The 24428-nt window shown below is 41.9% G+C and overlaps 1 protein-coding gene across 1 annotated transcript in view; it reads left to right on the top strand.

Moving 5' to 3' along the window:
* The window catches only part of LOC125880294 (transformation/transcription domain-associated protein), a 97994-nt gene that overhangs the window by 36678 nt on the left and 36888 nt on the right, over nucleotides 1-24428 (top strand). The window contains exons 40-56 of the mRNA XM_049562597.1: nucleotides 1592-1750; nucleotides 2121-2270; nucleotides 4451-4561; nucleotides 5401-5547; nucleotides 7674-7887; nucleotides 8613-8741; nucleotides 9622-9771; nucleotides 11977-12176; nucleotides 12657-12778; nucleotides 15682-15895; nucleotides 16131-16310; nucleotides 16591-16737; nucleotides 17160-17279; nucleotides 19632-19919; nucleotides 20366-20503; nucleotides 20831-20943; nucleotides 21712-21847. Coding sequence (XP_049418554.1) covers nucleotides 1592-1750; nucleotides 2121-2270; nucleotides 4451-4561; nucleotides 5401-5547; nucleotides 7674-7887; nucleotides 8613-8741; nucleotides 9622-9771; nucleotides 11977-12176; nucleotides 12657-12778; nucleotides 15682-15895; nucleotides 16131-16310; nucleotides 16591-16737; nucleotides 17160-17279; nucleotides 19632-19919; nucleotides 20366-20503; nucleotides 20831-20943; nucleotides 21712-21847 — 2718 coding nt within the window. The remainder of the gene's footprint in view (nucleotides 1-1591; nucleotides 1751-2120; nucleotides 2271-4450; nucleotides 4562-5400; nucleotides 5548-7673; nucleotides 7888-8612; nucleotides 8742-9621; nucleotides 9772-11976; nucleotides 12177-12656; nucleotides 12779-15681; nucleotides 15896-16130; nucleotides 16311-16590; nucleotides 16738-17159; nucleotides 17280-19631; nucleotides 19920-20365; nucleotides 20504-20830; nucleotides 20944-21711; nucleotides 21848-24428) is intronic.

Here is a 24428-nt window from a genome sequence, read left to right as displayed (position 1 = left end):
AGAGTGTGAATTCTCGGGGCTAAGTGTGTGTCATCATGTCCTTGAGACTAAGTGGGAATACGACTTCAGAGTTTGCCTCTTCTGACTCAGTGTCTCAAAGTGATTGAGCACCCCGTTAAACTTTGCATGTTTTATTGCCCAAAATCTAGAGCAAAATATCAGCAGTGTACAAAAAAAAAAATCTCACTTTCACCATAAATACATGTTGTTGCCTTTGAGTCTCTTTTTATTTTCGTTAGCATTCATGATCATGATTGTGGGCAGGCTGACCGGATCTGTTTCAGTGAGGTGGCGCTGATGCGAGGCAGCATTGTAGGCAGTTCACAAGGCTCTCAGTTGCCTGGAAACCTCTGATTTTTAGCCATTTAGACAAACGGCCTGCTTGGGAAACCTTAAGTTTGGTTCTCGGAGAAGAATCGCACAATAACTCACTCTTGTAATTGCTTTTGGATGGTTGCTAGGGCAATGAAGCCAGTCTCATTTATATGTTTATAATACTGGCAAGACAGTCAATTTAACCTGAAGCTAAGGGAAGGCAGAAGTTCTTCTTGTCTGTCGTGGATGATCTGAGAACCAGACTAGCATGTCAAAATCAAAAGTGTAAATTAATATGAAAAACAGTGCTGGGGCTGATCAAGGCATTTGGATTCGGCTTATTGAACTATAAAGAGCCTGATCTGATCCTTTGTGTCACCTCAGCTGTCACGCAGGTGTTTTTACTCGCGGAGCTTTCATGCGCAGCTAAGCAAAAGCCTGGAAGAGTTTTTTTTTTAATGTAATCTATGGAAAAGATGTACAGACAATGAAAACGAACACGGAAAACACTAACAACTTATATAAAAACGAAATACCATTTCATAGAGGTGACGAGCAGAGGCCACACCGATGCAACAAGCAGTGGAGAGAAATTCTCTCGAGACACTGACAAGGCCAAAGACAAAAAAAGAGAGGATTTGCTATTTTGTACTTTGTTTTCTAAAATAAATGAATAAAAAAAACTACTAAGGAACAGCTTGGATGCAGGCAGTTTTCTCTTAATGCATTGCAGAACTATTCAGTTGTCCAATATATACATTGGATTGATTTTAATAACTATAAAGTACTTGAAGTGTGGACTTTGTATAATTAGGAAAATTGAAGTATCAGATTGGGACTTTACATCAGCAGATACTCACTATTTAATGGATTGAGATTGGGGGCAAAAAAACTTGGTTGGGACGTCCCTTTTTAGCCCTACTGAGATTCATGTGTGTCAGTATGTGTTTGGGCTCACCCTCTGATAGGCATGCAGGCGGGAAGGACGAGTGTATTTGTGTGACAAAGTGGATGTTTTTCCTCTCATGCAAAACAGGATTGTTTGTAAGCTTATAATCTTGCAAAATGTATCACTCTTTCCCCACTCTACCAAATTTGGATTCTACATCTGGTTTTTGCAGAGTGGAGGCTCAAGTTGTGCATGCAAAACAGGCCCCAAGCTACAGTGGCATTTTATTTAGAAGTCTATCTATCTGTCTGTCATTGCTTCTATATATGTACTTCTTCTGTTTCTTTTGGAATATTATTCCCTAAATTTTTACTTGTGTCTTTCCAGGTGTACTACCCTGTGCGCCACCACCTGGTGCAGCACATGATCAGTGCAATGCAGCGTCTGGGCTTCACCCCCAGTGTGACCATAGAGCAGAGGAAACTGGCTGTGGACCTGGCCGAGGTCGTCATCAAATGGGAGTTACAGAGGATCAAAGACCAGCAGGTGTGTTCTTGGATTGCCATAAATAACACAATCACAACAAAAATCCAGGTTTAGGAACATGAATTTCAGTCCATGTCAGGCGCCTTGTTGTCATTACTGTGCCATAATATGTCCCTCACTTTGCACAATGCTTTATTTTAAACTTTGCTAATGCATCACTGCAGGCTGGAGATGCTTATTATTTCACAAGAAAAGACCATTAATCATAGAGATAAAAGTGTTTTCTTAGTCGTATTCCACAAATACTCATGGCTCATAATGCTATAGTTAGAAACCTTGATAATACACACGTTTCATTCTGTAAACTGTAATTATGCTAACTGAGGGACTGGTCTTCTCTCCCCTCCTGTCCCTTTCTTTGGTGTGGCAGCCGGAGTCCGAAGCTGAAGTAGGGGCTGGCGGTGAAGGGACAAGTGGGGGTGCTGTGAAAAGAGGACTGTCACTGGAAGCTGCTGCTGCAGCTGCTGCTGCCGGACAAGACGTCAAGAGATTCCGCACAGCAACTGGGGCTGCCTCCACGGTGAGATCAATCCACCATCAATCAGTTGCCAGTAGAACGTGGCTGTGAGTGACAGGTCCCTGTGGCCAGTCACTCCAGCCTGGAATTGGCAATACAGTCGTTAATTATCTGTTACGAAGCTCGACCTTTCAGCCTGAATTTCCACTGTAAAAAAAAAAAAAAAAGTCAATTAATATTAAAACATTTATTACAGGCTCAAATCATCATTATAAATATATAGATATAGATATATAGATGTGTAGATAGGGATGGGTTGATGCTAACACAGTCCATACATTATTCGTGACTTCAGACAGACTATAAGGCAGACGTTGCGCTAGACTTTTTCATCGCCCGTCATCCGGTCATAATCTATTTTTACCGGTCATTTTAATTTTCGTTTTTAAATGATAATAAAGATATTCAAAGACATTCGTTCTTTTTTAATAAATCCAACAAGCAAGTTATAAAGTGTGCATTAATAAGGACATGAATGAAAAGATGAACAGACCTGTGCCATTAAGCTTCGCCCTGGACACACCGGACGGCACTAACGCATGGGATGTGTCCAGGGCGTTATGTAGTTATGCCTGTAGGCTCAGTGACACAAAATTAAAATTGTAATGAAGTGATTAGGGTATTGAAAAATGTGTTCGGTTATGCACTGTTGTGTTTTTTTTTAATTGTAAACACGCTATTTTCTCCTCACGTTCCACAGTGCGTGCTGTTGTTATTTTATTTTGAAAATTGGCCGGATTCTCTCGTCTTTTCTGTGTCCGACTTCCTGTTTGGTACGATCCGCTCTATCCAGCTTGACAGAAGCGCTCGCGGCTCGCATGAAAATTAGACCAGACGCCGAACTGAAGCGCTGCCTCCACGGGTGCTCCGCTCTGCTCAGCAGCCTGTGTGGACAGTCAAATAGGTTAACATGGGCACCGATTGAAAACTGCCTTTGCTGCTGGGCGCTGCGCTTCGGCTCCGCGTCCGGTGTGTCCAGAGCGTTATGTCAACAGCGCTACATGAAGCAGATGAATGACTTTTTCTCTGCAGTGTGAAAACGGCAGCCACTTAAACCACTGACTGTGCACTTTGCCGCCAAGTGGGCACGGGTGGTAATTGCAACTGGTTAAAATGACCGACAGCCTTCAGATTTTCCGGTCATTGTTGTAAAAAACCGCTCAGTGACTGAGAATATCCGGTTAACGCGACCCCTGCTATAAGGGAACGAATTCAAGCCCGGGGTAATTTTCAGAAACCTGTCAGATGAGTTTTGGCCCAAATCCAATCAGGTCTAGGCAGAGAATCCAAGCTCCACGCCAAAATTAACAACTCTATCCTTATGCCTTCAAAATTCTTGCTGGCTGTCCCTCTGTTCCACACTTGATTGGAGAACACTTGGAAAGATACTTTGATCAAGCAGCCATTTTTACATCTGTCTGAGACAGAAATTGCCAACAGGAGGTGACAGCACAGTTGTTGTTGCCTTAATCCATTTGTTTCATCTTGAATCCCACTGCGATCTGTTGTTTTTGCAGCCTCCAAACTGGATGAGATGCCTTTGTTGCAAGAAGTGCTTGTTCAAAATCAGAATCTAAGTTATCAAATTACACTACGGTCAATCTCTGATACATATAAAGTTGTTTATTTTTTGCCCTCCTCTTGTACAATGACGTTTGTCTTGATGAATTTCTGTATTAAGTATTTTGCCTCCATATTTCAAACATATATATAATTACATATTTCTTTTTTGATTTATCTATCATGTGTTAAAAATCACTTTAATACTAATGTAAGCTACTGTACTTTCTGTAAGCACCAGCACAAGTCGTAGTGGTTATAGTCTTAATGACGGTGTATAATTTTCAGCCTCTTTTACTTGATGTCAGAGAAAAATGCAAGAGCAGCATTTGTTTCTGCTTGAGACGAGGAAATGTTAATTGCTCAGAAAGTTGCCAGGATCATTTTCAAAAAATAGTAGTTGCTGCCTCCTCTTCACTAAAAGCAGTGCAGACAAAAACCTGACTTTGTGCCGGCTCTTTGATATTCCCTCCTAACTAACTTGGACTCTGTGCAGCGTTTGCACGGCTGTCACAGAGTGTTATTATGAAGGCTGTTTAGTTTCTTAATAGTTTGTTCTTTGTACTCAAACCAAAAAAGATCTGAAATATTAAAAATTCTAATGTCTGGACGTGTGTTTGTAGGTGTTTGGCCGCAGCCAGTCCATGCCAGGTACAGAGACCATGCTCACCAAGCCTGTCGAGAAACAACATACGGACACTGTGGTCAACTTCCTCATCAGGATTGCATGCCAGGTAATACCCCCACCATGACCACCACACACACTCACACCACACTCCATCTCTCTTTCTCGCTCTCTCACACACACACACCAGGTACAGTTCTGCCATCCATAGTACCTGCCAGGTAGGACACAACTGTCCTAACCCCTTTGTGGTGAAGGTAGGACACACCTGGTGGCTGTCGTGAACACATCTCTACACACAGACACACACTCATACACACACAGTCCTTTATGTGTCTCCTCACACAGCTGTCCCTTGGTCTAGTGGCAGTGATGACCTTGGTTACAGGCTTGAAATAGACTGTTGAGAATTCACTCACCTTGACTCTTCCTACTTTCTTTTTGGGCCAAGCTCCATTCTCATTGTTCATCCAACCATCTCTGTTGAATATGGCCCTCTGTATAACCGCTGGAGATCACTCACTGTTCACTGAACAGTCTTAAGAAACATAATCTTCTCTTTGTATTCCACTTGATAAAGGCGTATTGTGATTCTAAATTGATCCCTGTAGAAAAATTGTATCATTTTACTGGCCTTCGGGGATTAACATCACCCAAAGAACGCCACACCTAGAGCTGATAGGGATTCATTGTCCAGGGTGGATGCCTGTCAGCATGAGGGCTTTTGCATGGCTTCCGCATTGAAGGACAGTCTCCTTCCTGGCTGTGCCACTGTTGAACTCTACCTGCATGCATGAAATTATTAAACATGGTGACAGTCCTTGTCCCGTCTTGCCCTGTGTGATTACTCACCTCGTCAGGACATCATTGTGATATTGAAGATGAAGACCCATTGTCACTGATAATGATAATGATAATGATACCAACCTTCTTCCTCCTCCTGTCTAGGTGAACGACAGCACCAATGTGACCGGGTCTCCAGGGGAGCTGCTGTCCCGTCGCTGTGTTAGCCTCATGAAGTCTGCCCTCAGGCCTGACATGTGGCCTCGCGCTGAGCTCAAGCTACAGTGGTTTGACAAGCTGCTTATGACAGTGGTAAGATGGCCTTCACAGTGTCAGTCAGTCATTACAGGGTTCAACATTAATGTTTCAAGTAGATCAAAAGTCTGCTGGCCCAAAGTCAATTTTTACTTGCCCCTATACAAATTGTATCATTTGTTAGCAGTTACCGCTACCCAACCAAACTCTTGTTTTCCAGGATAATTGAAATGTTTCCTTGGAGTTCAGCTCATAAACTTTGTCTTTACCTGCCGCCATTTTCTTGCAAGTGCCTTATCAGTACTGCAGAAGTGCACCTCTCAACAGAAATGAGAAGGAAGTGAAATGGCTTGTCGTGGGCAATCGGGCATTGTTGTGTCCTGCATTATACACCTTATAAGGCTGCCTTTATGATTTCTAAGGCCAGGTTCATGCTTGTGTTGATGACGTCTTTTGGTGCTAAGCTGTTGTTGCTGCTGCATTTTCCAGAGATCACGTGTCAGTCACTGTGTCCAGACCTCAGATGGCTTTTCTTTGGATTTTCAATTGATGAATATTAACTTTCTAAAAGTGTCTGGCTTATTTTTTTTTTCTATTTTGCACATAAGTCAAATAAGTTCAACAGACAGTATTTGTGAATGTGAGCGTGTCAGATTATTTGAAGTTGCTCGCTCAAGTGCATGTCATCAAAAGTGTTTTAGGCAAACAAGTCTGAATAAAATTTGAAATATTCAGGCTTGTTGTTAGAGCCTGGAGCAATAATCAACAAACAGTAAAGGATAACTAATGTGTCTCTGCTGTTCGCTTTCCCAGAGACTGCAGAAGTTTCCCTGTCTCTGCTTAAGCTCTGTCTTAGTGTTTGCTCTAACGTCTCCAAGTCCTTTGTCTGTTATCAGTAATACATGAAGTGAGGCGCCAGCCGCCATAATGACAAAATAATGACAGTAGTGTGATAACAGGAGTCTATCCGGGTTGGCCTATGCCTTCTTCGTTCAACCCCCACCCCTCTCCATCCTAAACTCCTCATCCTTGCTTTCTGGATCGTCCCACTGTGCTTCTCTGCAGCTCTCCTCGCCTTTTTCCCCTCTGTCTCTTGCCACCACTTCCTCCTCTCATCTCTTCTTTTCCTTTCAGCCTCTTATCGCAGCCTCTCTTCTTTCTCCCTCTTTTTATCCATTGCTCCTCTCCTTCTCTACTCATCTCTCTGGTCTGATTCAGCGCCACTGTTCAGACAAGGTTATCGCCATGCGCCGGCAATTGTCACGTACTTCCCTTGTTCCCTTTTGGGGATCACTGCATCGGCCGCGCCTTTCTCTGTGCCTTACGCACACACACACACACACACACACACACACACACACACACACAATCAGCCCTTCCAGATCCCATGGGGATGGTCTGACAAACAAGGCTTTCTGTAGGTCTTATGCAGATGCACATACACGGGCCCTTTACCCTTGGGAGCATGCTCTACCTGCCTAGCCATCTTACTCAGACTAATGAACAATGCTCTAAATCGGATTACCTTTTATCATCTCATTGTACTGGCATGGCAGTGATTAAGAGTCAGGAAGAGTGGCGTGAGAGGGCAAATGAGGAGGGGCAGGACACACACACACACACACACACACACACACACACAAACCTGCACACGGTCGCACACTCATGCGCATACATACATATGCCCTATCTACATTGCTCCAGAGACAAGGTCCCATTCTGTTAATACAGTGCCAAATCAATACTACCCTAATATCTACCAGGAGCCTTATCACAAGAGTCACCTTGTTCATTAGGCAAGATTAGTGCTATGGATCTGGCCCAGATTATCCTCTTGGCCCCGCCATCGTTGTAAACCTTGATTGCAATTTAGACAAAATTAGGACCCAATGTTGGCCATTGATCTTTAGTTTAGCAGCCATCACATTGCCTCGGTTCTTTTGTGTGAGAAATACCTCTGTGTGTAGATTATTGATTCCTGAGTTGCCTTGAATTTGTATGGAATAAAAAAATCAGTCTACTGAAATTGCACAATAGTTTTTCTTGCTTTGTTTCAGGTTTATATACTTATGTCTAAAAAGATAAGCATCGATATTTTTCTTTGACGCTTGCACATGTCTACTTGGTTTACACTTGTTTTCATCTAGTGACCTCCTGGTGTCACTGTACTTCTGTGTCCTCAGGAGCAGCCAGCACAGGCTAACATCTCCAACATCTGCACTGGACTGGAGATTCTCTGCTTCCTATTGACAGTGCTGCAGTCCCCAGCCATCCTGGCCCATTTTAAACCCCTCCAGCGGGGCATCGCCGCATGCATGACCTGCGGCAACACCAAAGTCCTGCGGGCTGTCCACTCCCTCCTTTCTCGCCTAATGAGCATCTTCCCCACTGAGCCTAGTAAGTTGCCACTGCGTGAAGCGATAGTTTTGATCTTTTGAAATAGAGTTGTATGAGGTACTTATCCATAGTCGGTGTATTACCTGCTGTAGATGTTGGTCTGCATGCCCCCAGTTTGGAGAAGCAGGTGGGAGTAACACCGTAGGAGCTAAGTAATGTGTTGATGTGGACAGGGGCGGCAGCAAAAAGTATTTTAGCCACCTTCCCAATGGGGAAGCCGTTAACGGTTTCAGTTCCCCATCTGTAATGTTTTCAAAGCCACCAAATTAAAGCGTTCCCCTAAACTGATCTTGATTTTATGAGGTGGCTAAAATTCGTTTTGCCGCTGGCCCTGTCCAGAGCAGTGCAATGTTAAACTTAAGTGGCAGTACTCCTGACTGCTTCTCCAAACTAGGGATGTGACTGACATCTACTGTAGGTAATGTACCTGAAACAAATCCTCTTCAAAAGCTCCAAACTATTCCTTTTAATGCCTAAATTCTAACTGGAACATGTCAGCTAAACTCATAAACTTAAGAAAGCATTGCATGTCTGAGTTGTGTAAGATATTCTTCCCTCCCTTCTGTGCACATTGAAAATGTGCCAAAAATATTTGGACCATTGCTTTGTTGATTGATTCTTAAATTCTTAAGTTTGCTTTTGTCATGCGGTGAGCTTAAAGCAAGGCATTGATTTAGATTCTCAGCTTTTCTTTGTTTGAAGCAAACATTGCTCTCTCCCTCCAGGCACATCATCAGTGGCATCTAAGTATGAGGAATTGGAGTGTCTGTATGCTGCTGTGGGCAAGGTCATTTATGAGGGACTTACCAACTATGAAAAAGCCACAAGCAACACCAACCCCACACAGCTCTTCGGTAAGACCTTCGGCTTTCTATCTCTCCCTATTTTCTTTTTCTCGGGCGGGTATTTCTTTCTGCCCCCTTGTGCTCTGTTACTCTCACTTTGTTGCTTATAAACCCTGTCTTTTGTTTTAAATATTTTTCACGCTCCCACTCTGTCCCCACAAAACCAAGCCACCTCAGTCACTTTTAGCAATTAAGCCAGTGAGTGGGTCGTTAAAATGCAAGCCGATGAGCCCTGCCACTTGGGCTAACATCTGGTCTGTTTAAACTGAGGCCACAGTCCAGCGGTTTGGGAAAGGTTGTCTCGGGAAGGATTGCTGCTTTCGGCCACCCTCCCCGTACGAACATTACTGTTACCCTCCCAGATTTCAGAGAGTATTTATGGAAAAGGCTTACATTAAAGCTTATTCCAAGGAGACAGTTATGCGATTTTTCTTTCTTTTATTTGAAATATGCAGTAGCTTTCCAAATAAAGGGCCCTCAAGGTGACAAATGACTATTGGAGAGCGGTCTAAAGGTAATGCTATTTTATACGGTTTCCCAAAATGGCAGTTGTGGTCAATAAAAAGCATTTGGTATCCTGCTGTCACAGAGAGGCAGCGCTGATGTGATGGGGGATGACATTTTAACATTTGTCTCCCCTCCAGGGAGCAGCAACAGAGAGGGACATTACTCATACCTTTCCCTGCCTCTGTGACAAACTTTTGTTAGATTTCCTCAAAAAAAAGTCCTTGTCATGCTGTGTGAATGAACACAAGCAGGCTGCAGGTGTGTGTCTGTTACTTTGCCCCACAGAGGTTGGGCTTCTTGTCATATTGTTGTATTTCCCATTTATTTATTTTTTCCACTCTCTTCCCTCATCCTCCTCTCTTCCCCTTCATTTGTCTTCCAGGAACACTGATGATCCTGAAGTCAGCCTGCAGTTACAATGCCAGCTACATCGACCGCCTCATCTCTGTGTTCATGCGCTCACTACAGAAGATGGTGCGGGAACACCTGAGCCCTCAGCAAGCCAACCCAGGGGTCACTGAAACCAGCACAGGTACATAGACATGAATTAGGTGGAAAAATATGAGGAAGCCAGGTGCACCCAAACAGATACACACATAAACAGTATACCTTATACAACAACATGAGTTGTCACATACAAATAAGGCTTGTGCCAATTTGTAATCGGATTGTATATTGAAAATGGAAAAAAATGACTGACAGTTGTTTTTTCTTTGTCATGAAAAGTTAACATTATGGATATGATTTGGATTGTGATATTGTTAGCTAATAATGTCAAATGGAACATAATATTGTGATTTTGTTGCACAAGCACAGGCACATAGACTTTTGAAAGGGAGCTGTTGTTTGAATTGAGGAGACACTGGTAATAAATAGATTTTTAAACATTTTTTTAATTATTTTTTATGAAATGTTCACTCTCTTTATAAATGCTTATTCACGTAACTTTAACTGTGTTGCTTGCAGTAAGCTCAGAAGTGTGATTATTTTGAAGCTCTTTAATCCAAATTAAATTCTAACATTAATAACAATAATTTAAAAAATGCTGAACAAAATAAATAATTAGATAGAAACAAATGAATATACTTTTACTACTACTAAGACTGTTATTATTAAGGAAAAAAAATGTAATTGTATGTAACTCCCCCTTGCCCTCCTACTCCCATCACCCCCTACAGGTGATCCTGAATAATGACCATTGGACAATGTGAAAATCAAAACAATCACTCACCTTTAATATAAATACACTTAAAAACAAGTTGAGTTCACAGCACCTGAGACACCATGAGATCCACCAGACTGTGCACCAGACATCTATTACCATTTCATTTGAACTTATTCTGCGGTTACAGCCGGCTGACATTATCAGGAAGGCTGGTGTGTGTACTTTCCCCAACCCTGATCCAACAAGGGGTTGTCTGTGTGTGAGGTCAGTTGTACAAAACACACATGCACACTCATGTGGTGACCTTCCTCAGACTCAGAGCTCAGACATCTCAGGTATCTCAGCAGTGCCTGGCTCCATACAAAGACAAGTATCAGAAGTTCTACATCAATGACCCCAGCTGTGTTCTCAATAGCTGTTGTGGTCAGAGGAGATCCACTCTGCAGATAGTCTGGTTTCACAGGGAATGTTCCTCAGCTCTGGTTCCCACCCTATATTGTCTTCGTGTCTCTCTCCGCATAAAGCAAACAGATGGTCACCTTGTGCTGTTTTGCTGTGGGTTTAAAAGGGTAGACACTGTTTGACACGGGGCTTCATGACAGCTTGCCTTGTATGTCAGGCAGCAAGGGTAAAGAGAGGAGCCTCACAACCGTTGTTGTTTAAGTGCTTTAGGTTGTTTACCTTTTCTCATGACTATTACAGCATTCACTGAGGCTCCCTGCTCGCTGTCTTCTCTGAGCTTGGCTTCACCAGATTTATAGAAGTCAGGCAGTACATAATTCCTGTTGCTACTTCTCAGATGGGAGGTAATGGCTGTACGATGCTATCAGTGCTTTAAATTGGCTCCTAATGACTGTATCGGGAAACAGAGACATTTACCCTCCACTAGGCGCAGTTATAGCCACTAGGACCAAAGGCTATCTGACCAGCAAGGCCCTTGCCTCTGAAGATCGCCCATGTCTCGCTAATCTAATAACCTTAAAGTCCGTCCAGATTGTATTGAAACTGTTAAATTGCATTTGAAAGCTATCACTGTAAAAAATAAATAAATAAATAAATAAATAAGTAAAAAAAATTAAATATATATAGAAGTGCATGACTCACATAGCAAATGCTGAATTGGTGATGTGTGCACAAATGTGCTCAAGGTCAGCCTGACTCTTGAGAAAAAAGGTGAGACTTTCTGTTACAGCTCTTAGATGTGAGAATACAAAAAAGTCTGTGCAGTGGTTGTTAGCAGATATTGAAAATAGACGCATCTCATCTTAAAGTTCATTCATGCAGAATCATAATTTTAATCATAATTTGTTTCACTGATTCTTGAAAACACCATTAGGAGCACTCTGAGGAGGCAGGGGACCTTTTTTTAACAGATTATCTTACTTGTACTACTGTCAGGATATAGAGACAGTTATTAGAAAAAAATGTCGTATTTTGTAATTTAAAAAAAACCCAAAACAGTTACCCTCTGTACCTTAATACTAAAATTGCTAACATTTTTCGACTCTCTGTATATTGGTAGCTTGTTTGTCTCAGTCCTGCTTCTGACCGTTATCCTCTCTGCTCTCATAGTGACCAGTGAGCTGGTAATGCTGAGTCTTGACCTGGTGAAGACTCGACTGTCTGTCATGAGCATGGAAATGAGGAAGAGCTTCATCCAGGTCATCCTCACCTCGCTGATTGAGAAGTCACCTGACCCCAAGATCCTCCGTGCCGTCGTCAAAATTGTCGAAGAGTGGGTGAAAAACAATTCCCCAATGGCTGCAAATCAGGTAAGAAGGAGGCTTTGCTCAGCGAGACAGTTCAGAATGTTAGACTCTGAAAGTTAGACAAATATAATGTGCACAAACAAATAAAAATGTGTGATTCAGCAGATCATCGCATTATTTCTTTTGATAATAACAGGTGTGAATCAGAGAACTGAATCAGCAAAGTGCATTTTTAAAAGGCGTGAAACCTTTTGACAAACAACAAGCAAAGCACAATTTCTAAGCCCAGTTGATATTAGCATAATACCCACTGAGGTGTCTTTGGTCTTTATTTTCTTTAAAGCTGTAGGACAGCACATAGTAAAGGGCTGAGCTGGACACAGAGATGCACTTACAGGATCAAAACTGAATAGATTTGTCTTTTAAAAATTTTCTCCCCTCTACCTGTCCTCTTTCACTTCAATTTTCATAATGCCCTTTTCCTCTATGTCTCCTTTGTAACTGACATCGCTCTTTCCCCCCTCCCTCTCTCCCTCCCTCCAGATGCCCAACCTACGCGAGAAGTCCATCTTGTTGGTGAAGATGATGACCTACATAGAGAAGCGTTTCCCCGATGAACTTGAGTTAAACGCCCAGTTCCTGGACCTCGTTAATTACGTCTACAGGTAATTACCACCATTCATCACATGGCCAAATGGCCGTGCCTCTGACGCCACTCCACCCTTGCATCCATCTTAACAGGAGGAATGAAGGTCGGGAGGTTGAGGCGCGAAAAGACGCAGGAGTTTGGGTCAAGGAGCAACAGAAAATGGAGATGAGGAGGAGGGGTTTTGAAGCACGAGCAGTGTACCATTTATCTTTTGCTTTAAGTTCAAAATAAGGATAGGGAAAGATAGATCATGGTAGATAGATGGCAATGCTTAGAGTCAGTTGGTGGGACATAAAAGCAGAGAAATTAATTGAAGCAGTAAATAGAAAATAGGCGGAGAATATGATTGTGGCATTGTGCAGAAGGGGTCAGAAAGACAGCAGGTAGTGATAGAGATAGATAACGTGCCAGGGTCTTTCACGGGGCTACAGTCGTGTCAGGACTCAGCCAACTCCTGACAGGACACCCAGCAGGTGGGGGCCAGAGGGGAGAGACTGTCTTAGTGCCCGCTATTCATCAAACCATGGCTCTCTTTTTCTTTCTGTTTTACACACGCACACACACACACACACACACACACACACACACACACACACACACACACACACACACATTTAATCAGCCAAATGTACCCTGCATCCCTTCACCCCATCTGCTCTTCATGTCAAAAGATTTAAAATGAGCAGTAAAGCCATGATGGACAGCAAGTAATGATAATGGAGGGATAAAGCAGCTGTGCCAGAACAATGTGTAATTAAGAGAATGGCGCAAATAGGGGCAATATGCAGCTGTGGCAGCCTTGCCTTTGTTGTTGCTTTTATCCCACCTTCCTTGTCTCCTTCTGTTATGTGAATCATACCCATGAGGCCCATTTAGTGCGGCAGGATGATGTAGAAATGATGACATTTGGTATTTAAGCGTTTAATGCATGCTGGTTGGTGCTTTACTAACAGTGAAGTATCCACATCAAAGATGCTTAATTTCACTGAATATTCAGTGTTAAGTGCCATCTCCTCACACTTGAGTGATCCTCAGTATTACATGACACGGCTGTTTAAACATGCATGTACCTTGTTTTTCGAATGTTGCTATGAGTTAGCTTTTTGTGCTTTAAACATGTTCGAAATCTTACCTGGTTGCCATATTTGCAAAAAGCTCTTTAATCCCAAGCAAGACTGTATCCTGCTGTTCAGTATATGTGTCATTGTGGCTGTGTCGGCAACTACTCACTACTCACTTCATGGAGGAAAGACAACTTGCTTTGCCCGGGGGCCACTTTTGCAGAATGTCAGGACACCAGAGGGCAGTTCATAAACAAACACTTACAATATTTATCAGTGTATATAATAAATGAATTTCTTGTTTTTAACCTTTTGATATTTGCTGTTCTCACTCATCTTTGTCAAGAGGCAAATCCTGACACAGCAGGCACTTTTTTGATTTAACAAGCTTCATTTGATTATTTTATTTATGCACTCTGGCATTTTATTTACATTTAAAGTACATAAAAAATACCCCAAGTGTGGATCAGTTTGTTTTCATTGTGAATTAGAAAATGGTCAGTGGGCCCCCCGGCACCCTATCACGGGCCAGATTTGGCCCACAAGTAGTAAGTTAAGTATCACTGCACTGCATTATTAAGTCCACTCTAGAGGGAGTTTGCCATTTTGTCGTGCTGTTAGAATGTGTAGTGAGAATTATTATACCCTATATTGTGGACTCAAAGTATCCCACATACATTGTGAAAAGTAGTGTACAAGCTAAGGTCACAAACTAAGCACTATATACCATTATGCATTGCCTTGAAGAAACTTGCATACAGGCGGACCAAACTGACAAAGTGCAGCCTTTTGTACACATGATTGATATTGGGTGGCATTACTACAGAGCTCTTAGAGCTGTTTTATAAAAAGCATAATGAAGAAGTTTTTTTTGATGGCAGTATAGTTTGTTTTTCCTTATGATGATAGGCAATAGACAAATAGATGAGTTGTGTCATGAAAATAATAGGTTTAATATGAGCAGAGCAGCGCACCACAACACAAACAGCTACAAAATACTTTTTATTCATTAATTTGGGCAAATACGCTTAGTATAATATCATTTATTCATCACCAAAATTGCATGCAGGTAGTTATTATGGATAGTCCACCAGCCAATGTTGATCTGACGCAATCTAATTGACGAAATGAACAGTGCAGATAGAATAACATGAGTTGTGGCTTAAAGTGTTTTTCATTTTACTGATGAGTTCACTATATAGTCCTTTACATAAAACTCTGATGGCGAGTAGGGAGTTGTGAATGATTTCAGACACAGCCTATGTCAATACCTATGTAGACTTCTTTTGTGGTAATTCCTTCAGACATAGAGGTATATAATGATATTTGGTAATATAATTTATTTACCAATGCATTTATTCACTGGGATGTTAACTCAGCCCTTAGCATCACAGTGATTATTTTCAGTGCGGTTACAGTTACTAATTACTCAAAAAAGACAAATAAGTTACCCAAAATACAATACAACAACAACAACAGCAGCACAGTTGATGGCTTCCAAACTGATCACATAGTCAGCACATCTCTTGTATGCTCTCAGCAAAAACTGACTGATAAGCTTCTAAAATGTTGAGTTATTGCAGAGAAGTTGTGCTACTATTTTTCTGTTATTTTAGTGTGTACTTTATTGTTTGGTTAGATATTGTCACTTGTTTTTTAACAGTTGTCTCACTGCGGTGTAGGCACTTGCGTCAGTGCTGCGACTGCTTTCAGTTACAACAGATGTTCTAAGTGGATTAAATGTTTTATTATCAACAAAACGTTTGTGTTCTGCCTTCATGAATCATGCAAGATAATGGCTGAAATACGGCATGTAAGCTCTCTGCTGAATAAATGTTTTGTCCATCGCATTACTCAGGGACGAGAGCCTTTCAGGAAGTGACATCACATCCAAGCTTGAGCCGGCCTTCCTCTCAGGGCTCCGCTGCACTCAGCCACTGATCAGAGCCAAGTTCTTTGAGGTGTTTGACGCCTCCATGAAACGGCGTGTCTATGACAGGCTGCTCTACATCTGCTGCTCTCAGAACTGGGAGGCCATGGGCAGCCACTTCTGGATCAAACAGTGCATAGAGGTAAACAGAGAGCTGCCTCTGATCCTTCAGTCGGCCTTTCAAGCCTTTTATCCAACATTAAAAATAATGCTTTCTTTTTTATTCATAAAAACTTTTATTTATTTTTATTTATTTATTTTTTTTCTTCAGATAGCCTCTTGTCATGCCTCTCACTTGTCATGTCAGTTACTGTCACTGATCTTGCACCTGTGTGTGTGTGTGTGTGTGTGTGTGTGTGTGCGCGCGCGCTTTTTAGCTGTTGCTGGCAGTGTGTGAACGAAACACCATCATCGGCACCAGCTGCCAGGGATCCATGCTGCCGTCTATCACTAACGTCATCAACCTGGCTGACAGCCATGACCGTGCTGCCTTCGCCATGGCAACGCATGTCAAACAGGAGCCGCGTGAGAGGGAGAACAGTGAGACCAAGGAGGAGGTGGGACACACAAACAGACAAACACACACACACCCCACAGAGCATCAAGAGACATGCTCTCTCACATAAATTAGCACATTGTGCCATTAAGAGTGTGTTACATACCGTGGTCCTGACAAAAGATGAAAGCCTTGCTTCTTAGCCTCTGCTCTTTGTCTCTCTAAAATGAGCCCTAATGTCATTAAATGCCCTTTCAATACAGCATTGTGTCTAACGTGAAGTCGAAATGTCAAAGCTCTCCCAAAGATGATTGTGTTTTTTCTCTTGTGGTCTCCGGCAGGATGTGGAGATAGACATAGAGTTAGCACCAGGTGACCAGACAGCCATCCCCAAGACTAAGGAGCAGGCTGAGAGAGATGCAGGCAACCAGCTGCACATGCTGACAAACCGCCATGACAAGTTTCTTGACTCGCTACGGGAGGTCAAGGTAAGCTTGGTTCTTTTGGAACCAGCCTGTACTCTATCCCTCAGTTCAGAGGGGCTGACAAAACTGATTCGACTTTGAAAAAGCAGGTGGGAAATGATATTTCTAAGCATTATGTTGATGACTTTTCAGAATTAGCCTAACTATCTGGCAATATTAGAGAATGTAGTGTTTGAGATATTGAACTTTGTTGCAATTTAAAACATTTTCCCTCATCTATATTGTGTAGAAGTTTTTCATAATCCAGAGCCCTGCTGATTTTTATTCTAGCTTTTAAATGAGAAACTGATTTTGACCTGGGACATGAGTCGAATGCAATTAACCACCCAGTAGGACGGTAGATGAGAAGCACTCTGGAGTCCCGAAGACAAGGATTCACTGGAACTGAGTCAGCAGCTGTCAATTTATTCTCTGCTCTGTTTTAGACGGGGGCACTTCTGAATGCTCTGGTCCAGCTTTGTCACATCTCCACACCACTGGCTGAAAGGACCTGGGTTCAGCTCTTCCCTCGCCTCTGGAAGATCCTCTCTGACAGGCAGCAGCATGTAAGTATGACTTAATGGCCTCTGTCGACTTAAACCCAGTGCAGAGAAACACAGGGTGAGGTAACTTCAATTTCCATACACAGTATGTTATAGTGTTATTAGTGCTCAGAGTCTGACAGAAGCACACCAGTGGTTGAGGTTATAACCAAGTCGTCATATTGTCAAATACTGTAAATGTTCAATAAGGAAAGAAAACATGCTTCATTGTGCTGAAGGATGGTTTTAATAGGGATGCACTGATTTTGAAATGCTGGAACCAATACCGATACTCATGTTTTTGTTGTTGTTAAAATCCAAAATGTGTCAATTGGCTGGACAATTCAAAATGACAGTTGAGTCTCTTAGAATATAAATGATCAGTACAGATGCACACTTAGTTCTTGTCTTTATCCCCAGGGTATTTGGGGATACCACACTGCCTATGTGTTCTCATTGCATACACACTCATTCACTCCCTATATTGTTTTCTGTATCTCATCAGTGACGTCAGCAAGCAGACAGTAACTCTGACCTTGGCCATCCCGCTCCTGTCTCAAAATGTGCAATTCCACTTAATGAGGACAGATTCATTTATGCTAAATATGGAAACGAGAAAGCAGGGGGAGGAAAGCTGTAATGAGTTTAATGAACCACATGCATATAGAGTATTTTGAATCTCATTGAAAGGCCTTTATTTGAAGTGATTGAGCTCTTAAACATCTGAAAGATGCAGTCAATAGAAAGATGGTTTCAAAATGATGATATTTTCTTCTGTGACAGGCATGAAGTCACAAATATGTCACATGTGTTTATTCTGATGCCTGCCTCAGCTCGGCGTTTCATACCACTATTACACCATATCAATTTATAGTGAAAATAGAATGATCACTGGTACTTAGGCTTTATGTCTCTGGGGGGATTATTACATGGCAATGATAGAAAAGCATATTCTTCTTGGGAGGGAATTTGATGACATATTCGGCCCTCTCCACTACCGGCCTAATTAAAGTGACCATCAAAGGCATTAATTATTCCATGCTGTCATCAGGCAGTGGAAATTATATTCATTACCAATACATCATTTATTTCTGAGTGTGTGTCAGTCATGATTATCAGAGCACTAACTCCGCAGTCACACTCAAAGTCTATTCTGTCCAAATGTGGTTTGAGAGGCACTGATATCATTGAGTGGCCCTGTGCAGCTCAAACAAGTAAATATTTTTTTTTTTTTTTGCAATGTCTTAAAGGGGAAGTTCACCCCAAATTAGAAAAGAAAAATACAAATTTTCCCTCCTGCCTGTAGTGCTATTTATCAATCTAGATTGTTTTAGTGTGAGTTACCAGGTTTTGGACATATCAGCCATAGACATGTCTGCCTTCTCTACAATACAACAGAACAAGAAGGCACTCACTTTGTGGAAATGCCAAAAGAATACATTTGGAAAAACTCAACAGCAATGTCTCTTTCCGGAAATCATGACCCACTTACTCAAAATAATCCACAGACCTTGTGGTGAGCAGTTTAACCAAGAAACTATTTTCTTTCTACTGCACTACACCCGCCAACCTTATCGCCGCACAGAAGGAAGCAAGCAGGCACTGACGGTTCACCTAGCACCGCTGAGCTTACTAACGTTGTAGCTCTACCAAGGAAGATGTCATTAATGTCATTGTCCTGTCACAAGCACAAGCCTGTCCTTCATGAGTAGATGCACGCTTCCTTTAGGGCAGTGATATGGCTGGCGGGTCATGACTTCTTTAAAGGGACATAGCTTTTTAGTTTCTCAGATGTATTTTTTGGCGCTTTGAGCACCACAAGATGGGTGCCATTTAGTTCCATTATATTCGAGAGAAGCCTTCACGGCTGATATCTCCAACACATGGCAACACACACAGAATTTCCCCTCTGGGATTAAAAAAGTATATCTTCTTCTTCTTCTAAATAAAAGTACAAGTACTATATAGTCATCATTAATTGAAAGTGAGTATGACTGGGTGAAATGGCTGTAGTCACTTGCATGATATTAATATTTTCCAAAAGCGGTTTGTTGATTTGATTAATGTAAAATCAAAACTCCGAAAAATCACAAGTGGCTTATTTCTGTAGAAAAGGCTTGACCTGTTGTCATGTTTCTTGTGGTCTTAATACAAAAAGGCTGCATACAATTTGTCATTTTTCCTTTTCCAGTCATATCACCTGTTTTCACTTACCTCACTTTTCCTGTTTTCTTAACAGCTCTGTTACTGGAAAATGGCATCATGTTGCATCCCATACATGCAACAGAATGCCTTTATCAATAAGCCGTATCAGAGTACTGCTGCTTAAGTGAATCTGGGTAGTTGATGAACTCTCTTTGTCCCCCCTCTCTCCAGGCGTTGTCAGGAGAAATGAGTCCTTTTCTGTGCAGTGGCAGCCACCAGGCCCAGAGGGATTGCCAGCCTAGTGCCCTAAACTGCTTTGTTGAGGCCATGTCCCAGTGTGTGCCTCCTATTCCCATCCGCCCCTGCGTGCTGAAGTACTTGGGCAAGACACACAACCTCTGGCTACGCTCCACTCTGATGCTGGAGCAGCAGGCCTTTGAAAAAGGCCTCAGCCTGCACAGCAAGCCCAAGCAGAGTACAGAGTTCTATGAGCAGGAGAGCATCACACCACCTCAACAGGTAATGTATTTGATTTAATCCTGGAGTTGGCAATATTTGTGTTTTATGGCAGATAGTTTCCACTAATTATTAACTTGACAGTTGCCATTCTTTACACAATGTGATGTTTCTTCCAGGACTTTATTCGTTAGGAAAGAAAAACCTCAAAAAAAGATATCACGTGACACACGAGGCCAACAGGCTAAAGAAAATATTTTAGTGGTAGCTTTTAAAAACTGCCACTGTTCCTTTTTAATTTATCCTTCTCCTCCACAGTAGAGGATCTGGAGATGCTATATTTGTCATGTGTGTGTCGCAGCCTCATATTTAAAGTTGGCAAATCTGCCTCTTATCCTGTTTGAACTAGACTCATTAGCAAAGCTGCTCTCATTCAATCCACAATTTGATCACTGCAAATGTTCCAATTTGTTCTACTGCCATCCACATTTTGTTTCACTCCTCTATAGGAGATTTTGGACTCTCTAGCAGAGCTCTACTCTCTGCTCCAAGAGGAGGACATGTGGGCCGGCCTTTGGCAGAAGAGATGCAAGTTTCCTGAGACCGCCACGGCCATTGCCTACGAGCAGCATGGTTTCTTCGAACAGGTGAGAGAAAGCTTAAAAGGCCGCTTTAAAATGTATGTATGATCTTAACTAAGTGCACACTGCTGCCAGTTTATTGGGTTCATCGTCCTGCATATAAATCCCACCTCCATGAAGGTGTTATTTAACTTTATGGGCTGTAATTTGTGGTGCTGTTAAATTAAACTGCATTTTACTGAGCTGTGTTTCTAATCTTATGTCCAACCCATTTATATCAGTGAGGATAGAAAAAATGTTGCAGCAAGTTGTATCAAGGCATGCATGCTGCACTGATTATCATTTTATTCTCCTCAAAAAGCTTGTATTAAACTATTTCCTGTGTCTGTTCAGGCCCAGGAAAGCTACGAGAAAGCAATGGAGAAGGCTCGAAAAGAGCATGAGAGGAGCAACGTTTCCCCGACCATCTTCCCCGAGTACCAGCTCTGGGAGGACCACTGGATACGGTAAGAGTTCTGCATCGCAGAGGGCAGTCTTGTGTTACACATCAAGAGAGCCAGCAGAGCACAAAAGATAGTGGATTTTTACTTTAATACCTTCATATATATACTGCTCACCATTGATTGTTCAAACCTGATAACCTTTATTCCACTCACATGAATTATACAGCAGGGCATCCAGAAACCACAATATTTGAAGAATATAATGAACAAACTAAATCTCTGTGTGATATGTATATTGTTCCTTCATAAATCTGTCCATGTCATCTTTTTCTTTGCAGGCTTTTAAATATAATTTTGTTCATATAAGAATTTGAGATTGTTGCTGTTACTGGGGAAATGTGTATCTGTCAGCAGGGAAATTTCCATCAAGTCCACTTTCATTGTGATGTATCTGAATTAAATGACTTCTTAATAACAAGCCACAGTCTAGGATGACCACCATGCCTCCCCTGCAGAATCAAATGACTCTCCCCGTTGTATGCCCGCCTAAAATATTGTTATTTTACTAAGGGTTCAGTATTAAGCAGGGTTGAACAATAATGGTTGCCTGATTGCCCAGTAAATGTGAAAAATCCAGAAGGTATTTTACAAAGCCAAAATGATAACCATTGAATCTGAATCCATGCAAACATATCACAGTGACAGCTCCAAGTGGCACACTGTGAATTGCACTAAAAGAAAATATACATTTACTAAAATCTTGTTTTGTGCATTTGAAAGTAACTCTTTAAAGTTGCCTAAACTTTTCATCTCCTTTGTCCTCATGTCCAGCTGCTCGAAGGAATTGAACCAGTGGGAACCCTTGACTGAATACGGCCAATCTAAAGGCCACTCAAACCCTTATCTCATGCTCGAGTGTGCTTGGAGGGTTTCAAATTGGGCTGCCATGAAGGAGGCTCTGGTACAGGTGAGGAGTGTGCGGTCACTATGTACAAAATGTATTCATGTATGGATTTCTACACATATAAACGCACATCTGCACAGAGAAGTGATCTCACTGTCTCCCAAAGGTTGCAATAACCCCTAACAGTTTGACGGAAAACAGAAATAATAACCACAAGTTCTCACCGACACAATCACAGACAGCGTGGAGCCTGTAGGCTTGAACCTAGTGAACCAGAGTTTTGACTGCTTTTTTCATTTTATTCCCAGTTTCCGGTATAGTGCTGTTTATTAAGCACAGTGAAGTATAGTAACTTGATATTTGGACCGTCCGGCCCCATCACAACCCAACACCACCCAGGAGACTGAGAAAGCTGGCTGTAAAGCTGTGGAAATGCAGTTCAGCTGTTTGCTCCGTTAATTTATTGGCCTCATGTTTCCTAAAACAAAGTGTAGACGGGTGGCGAGCGTGCGATAGTACCTGACATATAACAAATACTCCTGCTTTGCTCTTTCAAGGAGACTTGGAACCAATCCATTGAGCCACTCTGTCCTGAGGTGACACCTAATTAAATTGTCTGGATGGCAGCACCAACTCAGCCATATCCTTTCCTCCTTGTTTCATTCCTTCCTTCCTCTGTGTACCCATTTCTCTTTCTTTTGTCTCTTACTTCTCCAACTTCTCTTCTTTACTCGGTTTTCTTCTTGTTATTACTTCCCTCTCTACTTCCACTTCAACCTCCATCTCTTCATCCCTCGCTCTGCAGCTCTGGTTTTAGCGGCTAATATTTACGACAGCTGCGCGCGTGAATAATTACCCCGGCATCTGCTGCGGGGTGATTTGTTTTATGGTGGAGGAGAGGAGCAAGGCTTTCAGTTGCCTGCCTGCCCGCCGCTCACTGGCTCAGAGGCGAAGTCCAAATGTCCCCGCTTTCAATTAAAGCAGGCTCTTGATAAGGGCGGCCCTGTCTCCAGGATATTCATCAAGCTTCACCCCTGATAAGTGTGCTCTGACCGATCACTGTAATTTTCTCCCGCATCGAAGAAGTGTACACAAATACACACCTATTCTTTCTCATTCTCTTTTCGCTCTTCCTGTTTTTGGTCTTCTTACATTCTGTCTTTTCTCACTCACTTACAAACACACAACGGTTTGACAGTAGGTTTGACGTAGCAGATTCCCCCGGGCTATTGTTTGTTTAGTGTTAATGCACTCAGCGTTTTAATCAACAGCAGAGCCTTTTTCTCTCCTCCGCCTCTGTGTCAGGCTCGTCAGGTTGATTAGTCATTAGTACAAAAGTCCTGCTGAAACCATTCAGGAAATGAATTGGAAACAGTATTGTTGTGTGTTTGTACTAAATTATGCAAGGAAAGTGTCATAGGCCCTTTCCCCTCGGATGTTTTCATTTAATTAAAGCTGCCACACTCCCAGCGCTATGAAGAGTGTGCGCTATTCTGCTTGACATCATACGGACAAACATTTAGAGACAAACAGCACGCAGCATACACCGACTGTGTCTGTTCCTACAGAATATGTCACCAATTTATTTGCTTATAACTGAATTCATCTTTTAGTTAGCTGCAACTAACAGCTCATCTGTCAGTCAGCTTTTCCCAAAAGTATACATTCATGATGAACTGCTCATGTGTCATGATACAACATAGTTATAGAATTTATGAACAAAGAGAATCAAAAAATATAATATGTATTATTATCTCAAACAAGGTATTTATTGAGGAGTTTGGCAGAGTTCCCAGCATTTTATTCTGTGAGCTACCAGTATGGATTTTGCATGGAAACTGGTGGATTGGTTCATAAAACAGTAAGATAAATCTGTTTTCCAGTGCAAACATAAGTAAAAGTCTTCTGGAGACGGCAGATGGTAGAATAGGTTAAAGACGGAAGAAAGAAATTTACATTTATGCTCTTCAGATGAATATAAACAACTGAAAGTAGAATTTCCAACAGCAGCAGTGGTTTGGTGAATCATCTTGATATGTGGAAGCACTTTGAGTACAACAGATATTATTTTTTCCTTTGCTATTGTGAGACTGAGCCTACTGCCTATCATCCTTTTATTGCAATTATACCAAGTCACACCATTTAATTTGATAGTGGTGTATTAATAATTCAAATGTAATAAGGCAATCATTGCCTACCTCTTATCCTTTTAGAAGCGAATATTGTTTGTTAAAAGGTTGTTGGGATTTTTCTAAGTGGGGTCATATGATAGTCCATTTATTACATGCAGTAGATTGCGGTCGGCATGCTCCCAGTTTAGAGAATCAGACAGGAGTACAGCCACCGAAGCTAAGCAATGTACCACTTCAAAGCCACCAAACTCCATTGACAAAAACAGTAATTTTACCTCGTAGAACACGGGAGGTGCTGGTCTACCGCTGCCTCAATCTCTTAGTCAGTTTATGTTATTGTGTGACTTAAGTGAATCTGAACTAACCCTTTAAAACACCAATATCACACAGTAACACAAACAAACCAGCTGATCGAGGCAGTGGTAGAACAGCAGCAGCAAAGTACTGTTTTTGTCAGTGGAGTCTGGTGGTTTTGAAGAGAGCATAGATAACTGCTGCTGTTCCCTGTCGGA

The sequence above is a fragment of the Epinephelus fuscoguttatus genome, linkage group LG20, assembly GCF_011397635.1.
Source record: "Epinephelus fuscoguttatus linkage group LG20, E.fuscoguttatus.final_Chr_v1".
In the NCBI taxonomy this organism is placed as follows: Eukaryota; Metazoa; Chordata; class Actinopteri; order Perciformes; family Serranidae; genus Epinephelus; species Epinephelus fuscoguttatus.
Note: the sequence above shows the minus strand (reverse complement) of the source record. Positions and strands in the feature narration are given on the sequence as shown.